Below are 14,162 nucleotides of genomic sequence, written 5' to 3'. Positions count from 1 at the left end.
AAAGGGCTTAGCCTAACTCATAACAAGAATTCAGTGTACCTTAGCTAATTATAAAAAACAAAATAAATTCATTATAAAACTTGTGCAAGTTTCTGGATTTAGAAAATATAAATTACAGTAAATTGGTCTGAAATTATTCACCAACATATTCCTGGAGAAAAATGGCAGGAAAGCTAACAAAAACCAAAAGTTAAGTTAGTTTTAATCCTAAATCAAGATGATTCTAAACAGACCTTGTTTTCCGAAACACAATTAAAAGTACCATGTGTACTGAATGGGGAAATCATGAGAAATTTAAAAAATCTGGAGGAACTAAACAATTGAGGGGAGTTCTACCATCTCCACTCGCTGTCAAGGGGAATGGATTTATTTCTGCAAGTGCAGACTGTAACATGAGGAGGAGGAAAGATTTCCTCAACCCATCCATATAAAGCATTAGAATGTCAAGCTCGACAGCTGGTGTAAGGGCTCACAAAGTTACTGGTAAGCTTAGAGATCCTGCTGTACTCTGAACGCTAGACTAAGGATCACAATGCCAAGGACAGGTGGAAATGTGTAACTCTGACTTGCTGAAATGTCCTCATTTTGACAGCTTGATTACCTTCCCTGCTTCTTATGCCAAAATACAGACCCTTCCCCCAATCCAAATTTGTGTGAATACTTACAGTAAAATGTTACCCTCCCTGTAGACTGCTTCATCTATATATAGCCGGTTGGGAGAGGAAGAGATGCTGGTTTTACTATGTACACTAAGTCTACTTTTAATCTGGGGCATTGTATGTATATCATAAAAACTGACAGGGATTTTAGAGGGCCTAGCAATGAGTCAGTTAAAGAAATTTCATACAAAATCATGGATATTTAAATTGGAAAAAAACACAGATGATCCTCTGGCTCTACTTCCTCATTTTGCAAAATAGGAAAATGAGGACCCAAAAGGTGAAATGACATGCCCAAGATCATGTACATACAATGACACAAAGTGCCTAACCACCAACCCAACTCCTCTTCCATGTTCTTCCTATTACACCCAAGAAACAACCAATGCATGTAGGAAAACTGTGGAGAAGAACAGCAAAGAGTTGAGAGGAAATAAATGAATGATCCAACTAGTGATCAAAGGCCCTACTGGTGGAATGATAACATGTCTACAAAGTGAAATCAACTCAGATTCAGTATGTAGATATAATGTTGGATAGAATGTCATAATGTATCTTTGGGATTATTCAGTAGTCTCTTCACACCTTATAGGGATATTAGGAATTTAAGTTTTTTCATCTACAACAAATAGCATTGTGTAATATGGGTCAATAACTGACTGAAGAAAGGCCAAATATGTAATGAAGGAGCTTTCTTCTGGTTAGCAAAAGTGGAACAGGTGTCAAATTAAATAACAGCATCCAATAAGAGAATAAGAAAAAAAAAATTCCAAAGTCAAGCTGACAAGCTGATACTCATTAAACTTAGTATGCACATATGTTTGTGTGTATGTTCATGCCTGTGTGTGTGTGCGTGTATGTGTGTGTGTTTAAGAGAGAGAGAGACAGAGACAGAAACACACCTTCTGTTTGTTAATTTACATATGTGGGATGTCTGGCTGTGGGGAAAAAGATTAGATATACTTACCCTGGACGGGCTTGGATGTCCTCCATTCCCCCAGGACCCTGAGCTACTTCTGTCTTCTACATCTAGGGACAAGAGAAAAGTTCTTTAGGCTTTCTTGCAGTAATTTTTTCTTTTTGTATATGCACTTTTAAATTAATGTTTCAAATTAATCTCCTGTTGCCTTTAATTAAGAACCAGGCACAGGGCTACCATGATGATAGTGGCTTCTGACCCATCTACTTAAATTAACTCATTTAAATTCACAGCAGAAATGAACTGGACCCTCAGGAACCAGAGGTATGAACATAAAAATTACTTCCATCCTTCACCATTTTTGATAGCCTCAGTTTTTATAGATGTGAAACTGTACTTATAGTTTTATTACAATCTTTTGGATGAAATAAGTTTAAAAATGCACTAGCACAACTTTAATCCAAAAAAAGTTAAATTAAGGTAAATATCCACACTAACACCTTTAGCATCCTCATCATAATGCTCTTAGATACTTTCTGTTCTGTAGCTCAGGCTTATCATCAGGAGACAACAGACATGTAACAGAAAACCAGACTGAAAAAGTATTCACGAGTCTATTTCCATGAGCACATTACAAGGATATTAGGACTTAAAAAATATTTTGTTTTTAGGTTAAGGCAATACTGTCTCTGTCTTTCAATTTTTTCTTTTAAAACTAGACATACCACTTGGCCTACAATCCTTAATCTGGGCTTTGATATGTAGAAATGAATGTCGTTATTCAATTACAAAGCAATGTTTTATTTTGATAGATGACGGCGAAAAGACCTACATAAACCATTGAAAAGTTGGAATTCTCAACCCGATACCAGCAAAGTTTGAATGTGGAGTCGATTATGAAATGTTCCATCCATGCTTCAAATGGCAAATATGCAGGATGGAAAGTGTAACAGCAAAGTTACCATATTAATTGCTTAAAACATAAAAGTGTTTTAAAGATCAGTCACTCTATATTTAGAAATGGCTGTGAGATTTTTGATGAAAGGGCCTTTGTAAGTATAAGAAGTTTCACTGTTACATTATTTTGATCACGGCTGATAACAGACGGCCATCACAAACACCCTCTGACAGAAGTGGAGGAGGAGGTGTGAAACTCTGGTTCAGGAGACACAATCCCATTTATTGTGTTTCCTAACATTTCAGTGATATTGTTTATTCTCTTAATGCTCTACTGCCATTCCTTTTATTATCACTGCTATTTTATTATCAGCAGAAGTAATCATAGTATAATTAATTGATTTATTTTCAGATACAGTAGAGTACATGCTGTTTCAGAATATCAAGAGATACAAGAGCAACAGCAACTAAGTTATTACCACTAAATTAACTTCTCTCTCTCTTTTTTTTTTTTAATGACAAATATTATTTCACTCCTTTTAGTTGGTGCTTCAGAAGATAACACAAACTGCAAACAGATGTCCCCTATGGACAGTTAAAATCAGCGCACTGTGAGCTTCAAGGCATGTCAAGAAAGCTCTCGGGACTGCATCAAGCCTAGAGAAAAGGTGTAAAACCTTCCCCAGATCTGCTGTTTAACAACCCAACATGCTGGCCTAGCCTGTATATGTTGAACTGAAGCACACAAAGAAGCTACTTACAACCCTCTGGGATTCGCACATAAATAAATTTTGTAGCCTACATGGTTCTCTTAATTCTTAAACAAAAACCAAATATTTCCAGCCAAAATAAAAAGTGTATAAATAACAAAAATCTCTCAACCACTGCATGCTTTCAAAAGTCTGGCGCATCTTGACTTTCTTTTCACCTATAACAGCCTATAACAGCCAGCTTGGATTCATTTGAGAGATTTCTCCTCTTTAATTTGGCCAAAAATGTAATGGAGGAACAGATTTGAATCCCTATAAGTACCATAAGATTTCAAATTGTTTGGACTCATTTTATCTTTTCAATTTTAAAAGAGGATTTTAAACATGAAAAGTAGGCAGAGACTTGGAGGAAAGGGGGCGCTACTGCCAGGCTAGTGGAGATTTGCATCCCAGAGGACATCTGGAAAAGCCACCCAGGAGACATTTTTGGTTGTCACAACTTGGGTGGTACTAGTGGCACTGATCACACAGAGGACAAGGGTTGCTGCTGAATATCCCATAATGTGCATAAATGCACAAAACAGCGCTCCACAATAAGAAATGCCCTGTGCAAAGCACAGCAGCTCACACCTGTGATACCAGCACATTGGAAGGCTGAAACAGAAGGATTGCCTAAGGACAAGAGTTTGAGACCAGCCTGGGCAACACAGCAAGATTGTGTCTCGACAAAAATTTTTAAAATTAGCCAATTGTGGTGGAAAATGCCTGTAGTCCTAGTTAATTGGAGGGGCCGAGGCAGGAGGATCCCTTGAGCCCAGGAGTTCAAGGTTACAGTGAGCTACAATTGTGCCACTGCACTCCAACCTAGGCAGCCGAGACCCCTGTCCTAAAAAACATATGTTTTTAATGTTCTGACCCCAAATAAAAATTGTACAGAGATTGAGAGGCCCTGTGCTAGAGCAAAAGGAATCAAGTTGGAGAAAATATGTACTAAAATTTGATTTATAATTTAGTAAGGACTCTTACTAAATGTACAGTTTTTCTTATGCACTTTAACCCAGACTTGAACAGGAAATGTACCAAGAGACCTTCATATACATCTTCTGTCCACAGAAAAAAAACGAAAAGTGATGGTCAACCAAGCAGACTGCTAATTAGCAGGCAGATAAAACACATCAAAACTTGAGTATTCCCAACTGGGCAATTTCAAAAGCGAGCAATCCACTAATTAAAAATGCTGTAAGTCTAGTTTTTTTCAAAACAGGTTAAATACTGGCTGGGTTCCTTCACAAATAGATTCCTGACCAATCGGATCTGACTGCTCTTTTCCCATCCTTTCCCATTTCCGTCGTTCCCATTTCCTGACCTCACGCTGCTGCACCTTTCTTTGATTGCTCTCTGTTGAACAGGCTTCCCCTTCCCTTGGTCTCCTGCTAGATCTAGAGAATGAGGACAAATCACTAGCTCTCCCAAACCTAATAAATAGAACAATCATATGAATTCTAATTATATTTTATCTTTGGAAAAAATCTATAGAACTGGTGCTCATTTATCCATATCCATAGAAGACACCAAGCTATAGTATGTGCAATGGTAATTCATAATGAATGTAAACATGTTACTTTGAAGTCATTTTCTTTTATCTTCCCTCTCCTTGAACTTCATCAGACCTGCCACTTAGTTAGCATTTTCTCAATAACTACTCCAGCACACCACCAAGTGCATTTCAAAGTGCATCCACCACCTGAATCACCTGTACACTCATTTTAAAACTGGCTTATTAAGGTTCATCTCACATCTACTCTGGAACTCTTGGAGTAGGGCCAAGAAAACTGTTTTCAAAGGTCCCCTTCTAGGCCCACAGGACTACTCTATTGTAAACATAAGACAAATGCATACCCCACACCACCAAGAACAGCCTCTCTTACTCCGTATCTTACAATTCCTGTCTGAGTTGCTGGTTTCAGCATTCAGTACACGCCTCCATCACACGAGTATCCCAGACGTTTTTGGCCAGACTCTTTTTTTTTTTTTTTTTTGAGATGGAGTTTTGCTCTACTTGCCCAGGCTGGATGGAGTGCAATGGCATGATCTCGACTCACCACAACCTCCGCCTCCTGAGTTCAAGCGATTCTCCTGCCTCCGCCTCCCGAGTAGCTGAGAATACAGGCATGCACCATCACGTATGGCTAATTTTGTTTTTTTAGTAGAGACAGGGTTTCTCCATGTTGGTCAGGCTGGTCTCGAACTCTTGACCCCAGGTGATCCACCCGCCTGGGCTTCCCAAAGTGCTGGGATTACAGGCATGAGCCACCACGCCCAGCTCAGACTCATTTTGAAGCAAACCTTGCACGTGGCCTACACCTGACCATTCCTTACTCCTCCTAGTGCGCCTGGACACTGCATGCTTTTACACCACCATGTTTTTGTAACTACTCTTCTCTCTGCCTAAGCTGCTCCTCACCTCTCAAAGAAATAGTAACAGCTCACATTTAGTGAGCTTGCATGTATGTCAGATACTGTGCTAAACTCTCAAATCCCTTAATAATATTCTGGTTTTATATATTAAAAAACTGAGGCTTAGATGGGTTAGAAAACTTGCCCAAGGGATCAGGAAATGGCAGAGCTTGGACACAAAGGGAGGCTGAATCTCCACCCACTGTCATAAAGGCTCCCCAGGCTCCCCAGTAAGAATTTCACATCTCTCTAGGAAAGCTGAATGTTCCCTCCTGTCACTTCTCCCCAGGCAGAGTGAATAGTTTTATTTGGGAGTTTATACCCACTGTTGTGTCCACAAAAGATTACAGAAACACATACAACACAAAATATATGAAATCAACATTTGAAGGAATCAAAGGACTGGAAAATAAAAGTAGGGAGAACAATGAGGCCAGAGGTACGATGAGTTTATCAAAAGGCAGACAGTAAGGACTGGCTATTTGCTAGAGGTGGGTCAAAATTTGAGAAGCTATTAAGTAGACAAAGCAAAGAGGGAAACAAGATTGACAATAACCATCAGATAAAAACACACAAAGTGTTCAGGAGAAACATAACTAATCCTGGTATTAAGCCAGAAAATACCTGTGAGCTCCCAACACAGAGGACAGAATGTCCTATAGCAGCCCATAGTATCAACAGTAGGCACAACGATAAAACTTGTATGGCTGGCTCAAAACGATAGTTCAGCAAGTACGTAGAATTTATTATCCAAATAACCATGTGAATATACATACAGCTACAGAGCTTCATATCATACCCAACTGTGACATACGTTTAGTATAGGAAAGAAACATGCTTGACACAAATAATATCCTGTGTGGTACTGTACAATGGTGGGCTCATTAGTTCTTTATTGAAATGAATTAAACAGCAGAAAGAGAAAAATAAGACAATATTGCTGTATAAGAAGTGTTTACATCAAGAGGTGAGACTAAACAATATACAGGAAAAAGATGTGTGAAATCCATTAAGGCAACTTAGTGACAAATGAAAACCTGCCTGAGACGGAGCTGCTGAATATATTTAGTTCTCGCCCCCCCTCCCCCCCCCCCCCCCCCCCCCCCCCCCCCCCCCCCCCCCCCCCCCCCGCCCCCCACACCCTTGTTCTGTTGCCACCCTTTTTCCAAGATGGGAGAAGAAAGAGAAAGAGAATACCCTGGACAGAAGAAAGCAAAGGAAAAAAGCAAGTAGACGATAGAAATTCCTGTTCCAAAAGACTGAAATGGGCTCAGTTGTTCAAGATTTTTCTAATTTCTTATTTTACCCTAAGCTAAGACAGATTTAGTAACTCTTTCATGGGATTGCTGGTTGTTTTAGGAGGCAATCTGAAAATCCACAAATTTTCATTTTGTTTGATTCATTCTGCATGAGCCTCCTCTACAGTATCTGACATATCGGCCGGGCATGGTGGCTCACATATGTAATCCCAGCACTTTTGGAGGTCGAGGTAGGCAGATCACTTGAGGACAGGAGTTTGAGGCCAGCCTGGCCAAAATGGTGAGACCCCATCTCTACTAAAAAATACAAAAATTAGCTGGGACTGGTGGTGGGCGCCTGTAATCCCAGCTACCTGGGAGGCTGAGGCAGGAAAATCACTTGAACCCGGGAGGTGGAGGCTGCAGTGAGCCAAGAACGCGCCGCTGCACTCCAGCCTGCACTCCAGAGTGAGAGACTGTCTCAAAAAAATAATAACCAAAGTGTCTGACGTATCTGCCAAAACACAACAGTTTGGGCAGAACTACAACCAAACACTCTATCTAGAGGAAAGATGTTCAGACATAATTCTTACCTTCAATGCTTTCCCATCCACATTTGTTAAACATAATCTGGTTACTCAAAGTTCCACACTCCTCTTATGGACAGTGAGATCAAAACTATCAGAAAGACTAGACAAACTTTAGAAAACACAGCACTAAGAGTTGGGATAAAGACCTGATTTCAGAAGAGAATCTGCAGTGACCAGTTCTCTGGTCTGAGCAAGTCACTGGCCTCTCTGTACTCATTTTTGTGAATTACAAAATAAGCAAGTTTGATTTCCATTCTTGGAAATAGGGCAGGCTAGTATATTTGGACAACTCTCCCACAGAAAACTAAAAATGATAGATAACAGTTTTTTGAAAATTTTTAAAATACTGAGCAGACATGATAACAAGGAATCATCGAGCCAAAATCAAAGTGAAGGCTGGAACCCAGGGAAGAAGAAAAGACATTTTTTGCCTTGGGGATATTTGCCAACCTCAAAAATGTAATGGTTTCTTGGGTTAAGGAGAACAGAAGTGAAAACCCAAGATGTAGCCAAACTCTGTATACTAACAGAAGATAAAACGATGGTGGTATTTGTAAGATTAAGGAGTTATTGTTAAAGTAAATGAATTAACTAACATTTGTTAAACACTTAGGGAAGTACTTGATCCGCAGTAAATGCCTACCACAGTCACCAATATTTATCATGAGTGCCTAATTTAATAATACTTTCCAATATCTAAGAAAATCTAAGTCTTACATTTTTATGACTCCTAGTTCTGCTAAACAGGTCAGTGATTTTTAAATATGCCCCTGGATCTTAGAAACACCCAAAACATTTAGGTTAAACAATCCTAACTTCTCCATTAGCCTGTTTTACACCATCGCAGTGAGAATTCAGTAACCATTAGATTTATTCAGTGGCTTAGCTTACCATTTAAGTATTATCTTTATATCTCAGTGTATTTCTATGTGTAATATACAAATGAATGACATGCTGTCAAAAGTTATGTATGCTGATCAGAGTCCCAAGCTAAGAACAGAGACAAAACACCATGTAAGTTTAAGGCTGATTTGAAATAAACAAGTATGGGAGTTACCTAGGTTGACTGGCAGTAGAGCTGTGTAGTTGTCCTTTCCATACTTCAAGCCTACAACATGCGAATCACCCAAGACCCTAGAGTTTTATGAAATCAGAGAAATGCCTAAAATGGTATTTTGTATTGGTCTAAGTCTACAGATTCCTGCTCTTGTAGAAATATACTGATTTCCTAAAGAAAACTTCAACACACTCAGAATGCATTCAGAGATTGAGGATGCTAAGTTCTTCCGAGAAAGATAATCACTCTGAAACATGATGAAGTCTACACTGTCTCAAAACCTTCTTCCTGCAGCAACAGACACTATTAAATATCCTCCACACCATTACGGAGACTCACAGACTGCGTACATCTGTGGCTCCTACTAATTTCCTAGTCCAGGAAGAACCCTTGGCTGAGCCCTCACACAAACTGAGATGGCATATGCTCTCCGTCAGTGCCAGATGAATTTAGAGTTCAAAATATTTCATCAGCAAAGAGCGTGTTAAGGATGTGCACATTTTCATTAGCACCCAGTATAATAAGAGCTCTAAGTAGTGTAATTTGAAGTCAAATTTGAGTACTATTACGGACACAGGAAGAGTTGAGGGGATTCAAATATTGACAGATGATGTCCACACAAGCATTGATTGTTTCTGTTTCTATTAGACATAAGATATGATGCTTCCAAATGAGTGATCTGTGCACTAACAAGAAACTTGACAAGAAGCTTCCAGCATTTCCCAAATGTGACTAAGCAAAGGATAAGGGTTGTGTCAATGCTTCCCACACAAATGTTAAGATATGTCAGACCAGGTGCAATGGCTCACGTCTATAATCCCAACACTTTAGGAGGCCGAAGCAAGTGGATTATGATTTGATTACTCAAGGCTCCATTTTGCTTACGTGGACAGTGATCAAAACTATCAGACTAGACAAACGTGAGATCAGAAGTTCGAGACCAGCCTGGGCAACATGGCAAAACCTGTCTCTACTGAAAATACAAAAATTAGCTGGCATGGTGGCACACACCTGCAGTACCAGCTACTTGGGAGGCTAAGGCACTAGAATCACGTGAACCCAGGAGGCAGAGGCTACAGTGAGCCAAGATTGCGCCACTGCACTCCAGACCGGGTGACTGAGTGAGACTCTGTCTTAAAAAAAAAAAAAAAAAAAGAAGTCAAATATAAAGAATACAGACCTGGGCTTTCCATTTTCAGATGACTGTTATCAATTCTGGCTTTCTCAGAGCTAATAGATTTCCTAACCAAATAAATCTGAAACTCAAAGGTCAAGCATGAGATCATCTTGTATTACTTTTCATATAATAAGAAAAGTTGAAATAGAGATATGCTCGTGAGAAAGTATAGTAGGAAAAATTTCTTCACAGAGAATTACTGCAATATTTTAGCCTTAATTAACCTCCAACTTAAACTTCCATTAATATGTCCCTTAAAACAGGATTATCTTCCTTGAGTTCAAAATAAACTATTTTTCAAAAATGAACCCTAAATTTCTGCCACTTAAGATATGGAGTTAATTCCATGGTGTAGTATTATAAACAGGGAAAGTATCTTCATACAACATAAAATTCAGATTATGAGAAAGTAACAAAATGAAGTACGTAATTATTATGTTACTAATACGTCAGTGGTGTTCCTTATGTTGAAACTCAGAAATCTTTTTGAAACTCAAGGTGGTAGACAGTTAAATTACGAAACTGAACCAAATGCAACATTGAAGCCTTCGTACCAATTTCTAAATGTGGGGGTGTCAACAATCATCTAACTTAAATGATACCCTAGCTTGAATATATGTGAAATGCTGAGAGATGAGTGCCATTTAGCACCCTTTCAAATGTATGGGACTGGCTAATTGGAGTCTTCCTCTTGAAAAGCAGTCAGTTGTTTGGGGATTCTATCTTTTTAAGCAATATCCAACAAGTAAGAGCCATGAATAACTCAAGCAAGAGTATAACATGAACTATACATACCTTCTTTGACTTTTCAAAATGTGACCAATCTAAAAGCACTTAAAAATCAGTCTTAGCTAAGACAATTTTCTTGGAGAGTAAACATTTCGAATCGGGTGAGAATAACAATGGAAGTAAGTCACCACATCTGAAAACTTTGAAAAAAAAATCAAATCAAAGTACCATCTAACTTCAACATTACCAGTAAGTAGGGCCGGGCACGGTGGCTCATCCCTGTAATCCCAGCACTTTGGGAGGCTGAGGCGGGCAGATCGCAAGGTCAGGACTTCAAGACCAGCCTGGCCAACATGGTGAAACCACGTCTCTACTAAATATACAAAAATTAGCTGGGTATGGCATGTGCCCATAATCCCAGCTACTCGGGAGGCTGAGGCAGGAGAATTGCTTGAACCGGGACCTGGGAGGTGGAGGTTGCAGTGAGCCAAGATCACACCACTGCACTCCAGCCTGGGCTACAGAGCAAGACTTCAACTTGAGAAAAAAAAAATTACACAGTAAGTTTCAAAGTACTTAAATAAATGTGAAAATATTGCAAGGAAGTTTTTAACTAGGTGTTTGGTAACTTCGAAATATATATCATCTTCTAAAGATATATCACACAAAGTGCAAGAAATAAAAAGTAGATACTTTAGAAAACAAAGCATTAAACAACTGAGAAATATTTAAATAAGAATATGCTTCATTTCCTAATAAAACTGGATACACACTTCTGATAACATCTACATGTAATTATATGTATATTTTTCAAACCATGCATGTAATATTTATAGTGCAAAATTCATAATGTTATAATGACTTCAGATATACAAATTGGTATTTAAAATGCCTATTTGGTAAATAATTTATTGCATTTATTATTGGGAGAGGTTAGCCAACATGAAACACAGAACGGTTTCCTCTTTTCTTCTTTTCTTTCCTGATACCTCTTTTCTCCCAAGGGTGCCATTTGTGAGGTCCTGAGAAGGGGAGGTTGGCTTAATTGATGTATTTGTAGGCTGTAATTGCTCTGCCTAACCACAATGGTCTACTTCTCCCAAACGGCATTCTTTCCTTTTGCTTTCTCCTTTTTCTTCTATCTCCTTTTATACTTTCACAAAATCTCCTTCTCCTGTTGCTTTTACTGTCATTTCCTATTCCACATGCTTGACTAATACTTGTAAAGTCAATAGCTTTACATATTCAAAACTCGTCCCCAAAATCCAGTTTTCTGGCACAACCCCTTTTGCTTAAAATTATGACTCCCATAACCTGATTTTCATTTTATCCTTTCAACATGGCAATCCTCCCACCTGTGTATAACACTGCAGCCTATGACCTGCCAATGACAATTGAACAATCTTACATGTTATCTTCAGGGTCATGTCTTAAGTTTTAGGCCAATTTTCTCTGTATTTAGGCTCAAACGTGCAAACCACACTACATTACTCTGCAAAACATCAATGAGAAGGCTTAATTAAGTAACACTGACAGATAAATCCATTTCTTTCACAGTAATCAAATCAAAGCAGGTTGACATAACACAGGAACTTAATACAGTTATTCCCTTGTAATTGGAAAAAGGCCCTTTACTTCTCATTAAAGCAATCTTCTGGGTACTGGCATAATAAGGAGACTCAGAGCTTTAATACTGCCCTATAAAAGTCTCAAGATACAGACCCCTTAAGCAAACAAGCCAGATTATCTAATTCCTTGATCACAGCAGAACATGTAGTTCCTACTGTTTTAAACTACTAATTATTTATCACTCCTACAATTAAAAAGAGGTAAATTAGTATCAAACACATATAATGAAAATCTGTAAAAAATGCATAAACTGTTTACAGTTTTATAAATCTACCACCACATGTATTTGAAGGGAAACAGTCTATTAAACATGAATTTGAAATACTTTACACATGTGAAATTGTAATAGCTTGGATCAGGGGAAAATCTCTTTATTTAACTCCATGGGCTCAATAGGATACATATGCCTAAATTTATAGTGTGATATTTAACCATACAGTACAACCTGTCCATCAGAATTGTAAGAGAATGAAAGCTTTAGTAAAGCATTTAATTTTTTGTGGTATGTAAAAAATATTAAGTCATCTGGTCAATTGTAAGCTGCTCTGACTAGTCTAAACCCCAGAAAAGTGCAATAATATTATATCATGTTCATAACCCCAAACTAAATAAAATCAATTTTCACCCTTTCAACTCCAATTTTGAGGGAGTTTCTATTACTTACTTATTGGCACCTGACCAATCTCAAAATGACTCCAACAACTCTTTCCGACAGGATAATTTATAATCTAGGCACTACATGGTAATCTCCAAATGCTGGCTGACCACCAAAATACCCCAAGGAACCTCATAAAAAACACAGATATCCTAGCCTCACCTGGGAACTAATCAAGAAAAGATCAAGGGTTGAAGTCAAGAAAAATGTATATTTTTTTGTTCTTCCTATGTTTTACATTTAAGTTGTTTGTTTTTGAGACAGGGTCATATTCTGTCACCCGTGCTGGAGTCCAGTGGCACAAACACGGCTCACTGCAGCCACAACCTCCCAGGCGCCCAGGAGATCCTCCCAGTTCAGACTCCCAAGTAGCTGGGACCAGCACACCTGTCTAATTTTTTTAATTATAGTGCAGTTAAAATTTTATAATACGTTAAGTCTGAACCATTTGTAAGTTGCATCAATTATATCCTTTTACCCCTTAGTACTTCTGTGTGTACTTCCTAAGAACAAAAACAGTACCATTATCAAAATCAGAAAATACACTGTGGGTACTTTGACCCAATCCATAATCCATATTCCAGTTGGGCACTTCCCCCATCTCTGGTAGAAGACAAAGTCCATGATCAAGCACTGCAGTGAATTGTCTATCTCTTTCATCCATTTGAATAAGACATAATTTCTCAGTCTTTTCTTTCTCTGGTATTAGAATTCTGGAAGAATACAGGCCAGTTATTTTATGGAAATGTTTCTCAATTTGGGAGGATCAGATGCTTCCTCGTGATTATATTCCAATGGATATAATACTACAAAAGTGGCCTGGTGTCTGTACCAGGATACCACTTCCAGAGCCACTTGATGGCACAGTGGTCTGCCCCTCATGCGTTATGCCAATTTTGATAACCTGATCAAAGTGGTATGTGAATTCTGCAATGTATGATTATAATTTTTCCCTGTTGAACTAATGAGGAATCTATGGAAAGATTCCTTAAGAACATGCAAACTAATTTTTAATTACGTGCTTACTGACAAAAATTAAAATACGAAAGTATATAAGGTAAAAAGTGAAAATGCCCCCAATCCTCACTTGCCCCACTCTTAGATGAGGGATAACCCATAAGAGTTTCCTATTTCCTTACATATCCTCTGGTCTGTGATCAACTGGTTTTGACAGCCACAGAAATGTAGGACAATAAATGCTAAACTTGACTGAAGTTTCTGTTCTATTTGAATTGATAAAAAATATTCTTCAATCATTTATCATCTAGTGGCATTTCAATGCAGACAATGATTAGTTGTAGCCCCGTGACCTAAGTGGGAGTGGGGAGGACAGGAACAAGAATACATTCAGATATATTTTACCATTAATTTTGAAGGAATTTGGCCAAGATGAAGACAAGATGCACTGACCCACTTGTGAATTAATGCAATGTATAAAGCCAAGT

The 14,162-nt window shown here is 38.4% G+C and overlaps 1 protein-coding gene across 23 annotated transcripts in view; it reads right to left on the bottom strand.

Annotated features, from left to right (window-relative positions):
• TCF4 (transcription factor 4) overlaps nt 1–14,162 on the bottom strand; it is a 369,465-nt gene that overhangs the window by 240,053 nt on the left and 115,250 nt on the right. For all 23 annotated transcript variants that reach the window (XM_017498003.2, XM_017498009.2, XM_017498008.2 and 20 more), the window contains one exon: nt 1,627–1,688. In XM_017498003.2, the coding sequence (XP_017353492.1) occupies nt 1,627–1,688 (62 nt within the window). The remainder of the gene's footprint in view (nt 1–1,626; nt 1,689–14,162) is intronic.

Source organism: Cebus imitator, unplaced genomic scaffold (assembly GCF_001604975.1).
Source record: "Cebus imitator isolate Cc_AM_T3 unplaced genomic scaffold, Cebus_imitator-1.0 Scaffold236, whole genome shotgun sequence".
Lineage (NCBI taxonomy): Eukaryota > Metazoa > Chordata > Mammalia > Primates > Cebidae > Cebus > Cebus imitator.
The sequence above is the reverse complement of the archived record's forward strand: the minus strand, read 5'-3'. Positions and strand labels throughout refer to the sequence as shown.